Genomic DNA, 2,253 nt, shown 5'->3' with positions numbered 1-2,253 from the left:
TATATATATATATATATATAATATATATATATATATATATCCCTTTTTTATGTATATAAACAAAAGAGAAGAAAAGTGTTTATGCCTTGTTATTAATAAACAAGACAAGAAGAGTGTATATATATAGAAAAAGGAGACAGTTAACTGTCTCCTTTTTATTTATTTATTTTATTTATGTTATTTAATTAATTTATTTAATTAATTTATTTATTTATTGTGTGTATGTATATACATGTATATGTATATGTAATAATATCCTTCCTCCTCCTTCTCTCCCTTTGCTGCTGTTGCTGTTGCTGTTGCTGCTGTTGCTGCTGCTGCTGTTGCTGCTGCTGCTGTTGCTGCTGCTTGGATATCTGTATCTCCTCCTCTTAATTAAAAAAGACAGACATATATACAAATACATCTCTCTGCAGCTAATTGTCTCCTCCTGTCTCCTCCTGTCTCCTCCTGTCTCCTCCTGTCTCTTCCTTTCTTCTTCTGTCTCTTCCTTTCTCCCTCTGTCTCCTTTTATGAATAATATACAAGACAATATATATATATAAATATATACAGCAACAAACAAACAAACAAACAAACAAACAAACAAACAAACAAACAATAAATAAATAAATAAATAAATAAATAAATAAATAAATAAATAAAATAAATAAATTATATAGGTAATTTTTGGTCTCTATCTGGTAGATCTTCGAAGTCTGCAAGATAATCTTTTCTTCTTATTCTTCCCCCAGGAGGAGGAGACCTAAGTTGTTGTATTTGTTGTTGATGAGTAAGAGTAGCAATAGGTGCAGCAGCAGCATTAGCAGCAGCAGCAGCACCAGCATTAGCAGCATTAGCAGCAGCAGCAGCAGCATTAGGAGTAGATAGTCCTCCTCCTTCCCATTCAACAATTAATTGTTGTTGCTCATCCTCATCCTCATCATCACCAAAACAATCCGGAGGTACATAAGCAAATTGTACACCAGGTGCATGCTGTAGATACTGTAGATTATCTAGTATTCTTGTCTTAATTTTATATAAATGTTCTTGTGTATTAAGATTAATAATATTATTATTAGGTATTAAATGTAATAAGAAATCAGGTGCATAATAATCATAATAATCATTAAGAGGAATATAGTTACTTATTTCCTTATGCTTATCTAATACTACTGCTGTCTCGTATGCCCAACACCTAGATACATTTCTTATTGTATACCCTCCTCCTCCTAGTATTAATAATGGTATATTAAATGATTTAACGAATTGTATACAGGATGCATGCCCCTTAATAGATAAATTAAATTTACCTAATCTGTCTCCTGTTAGCGAATCAGCACCACACTGTAGTACTATTGCTCCTGGTCTATATACCTCTATACATTTAGTTATTATAGGCCTAAATAAATTAATAAAATTATCATCATCTATACCATCATTTAATGGTACATTTATACAATAATATTTACCTTTACTAGCACCTATATCTGTTATGTCTCCTGTACCAGGAAAAAAATCACCAAACTTATGAAAGGAGACAGTCATAACACGATGAGATACATAGAATGCTTCCTCTACACCATCACCATGATGTACATCTATATCTATATACATTACTCTTGCATAATATTTTAATAACTCTAGTATACCTAATACTATATCATTTATATAACAAAAACCTGATGCCTCTGATCTTTTTGCATGATGTAATCCTCCGCTCCAATTCACACATATGTCTGCTTGTTGATAATTTAATTTCTTTGCTGCATCTATTGATGCACCTATTTACATCACATACATATTTATTTATTTATTTATTTATTTATTTATTTATTTATTTATTTATATTTATTTTATTATTCTCTATTATATAAATGGTTATATGCATACTTTATTCATTATATTTATTTATTTATTTATAACTTCATACACCCTAATAAACCCTCATAAAACCCTCATAAAACCCTAATAAAACCCTCATAAAACCCTCATAAACCCTAATATAAACCCTAATATAAACCCTAATATAAACCCTAATATAAACCCTAATATAAACCCTAATATAAACCCTTACCAGCACAAGCTTGTTGGAAAGTAAATAGACCATCAAATACAGGACAATCAGTAGCCTCGCCAACATTAAAACTTTTTAATTGTAAGGCAAAATCTTTATAATTATCAGGAGATACAGCAGATAAAAAATTTATATATTCTTGTGAATGAAATAAACATAGCTCTGGCTCTATTGATTTATGGGGACGATATACTTCC

At 30.1% G+C, this 2,253-nt stretch overlaps 1 protein-coding gene across 1 annotated transcript; it reads right to left on the bottom strand.

Moving 5' to 3' along the window:
- Positions 1 to 654: 654 nt before the first annotated feature.
- On the bottom strand, positions 655 to 1,596 carry EMWEY_00038220 (histone deacetylase, putative; the record flags this gene model as incomplete). The annotated part of the gene is made up of 1 exon (XM_013482320.1): positions 655 to 1,596. The coding sequence occupies one exon, from the start codon at positions 1,594 to 1,596 to the stop codon at positions 655 to 657; it is 942 nt and encodes a 313-aa protein (XP_013337774.1).
- Between the last annotated feature and the right edge of the window lie 657 nt (positions 1,597 to 2,253).

The sequence above is a fragment of the Eimeria maxima genome, genomic scaffold, assembly GCF_000499605.1.
Source record: "Eimeria maxima Weybridge genomic scaffold, Emw_scaff588, whole genome shotgun sequence".
Lineage (NCBI taxonomy): Eukaryota > Apicomplexa > Conoidasida > Eucoccidiorida > Eimeriidae > Eimeria > Eimeria maxima.
The sequence above is the reverse complement of the archived record's forward strand: the minus strand, read 5'-3'. Positions and strand labels throughout refer to the sequence as shown.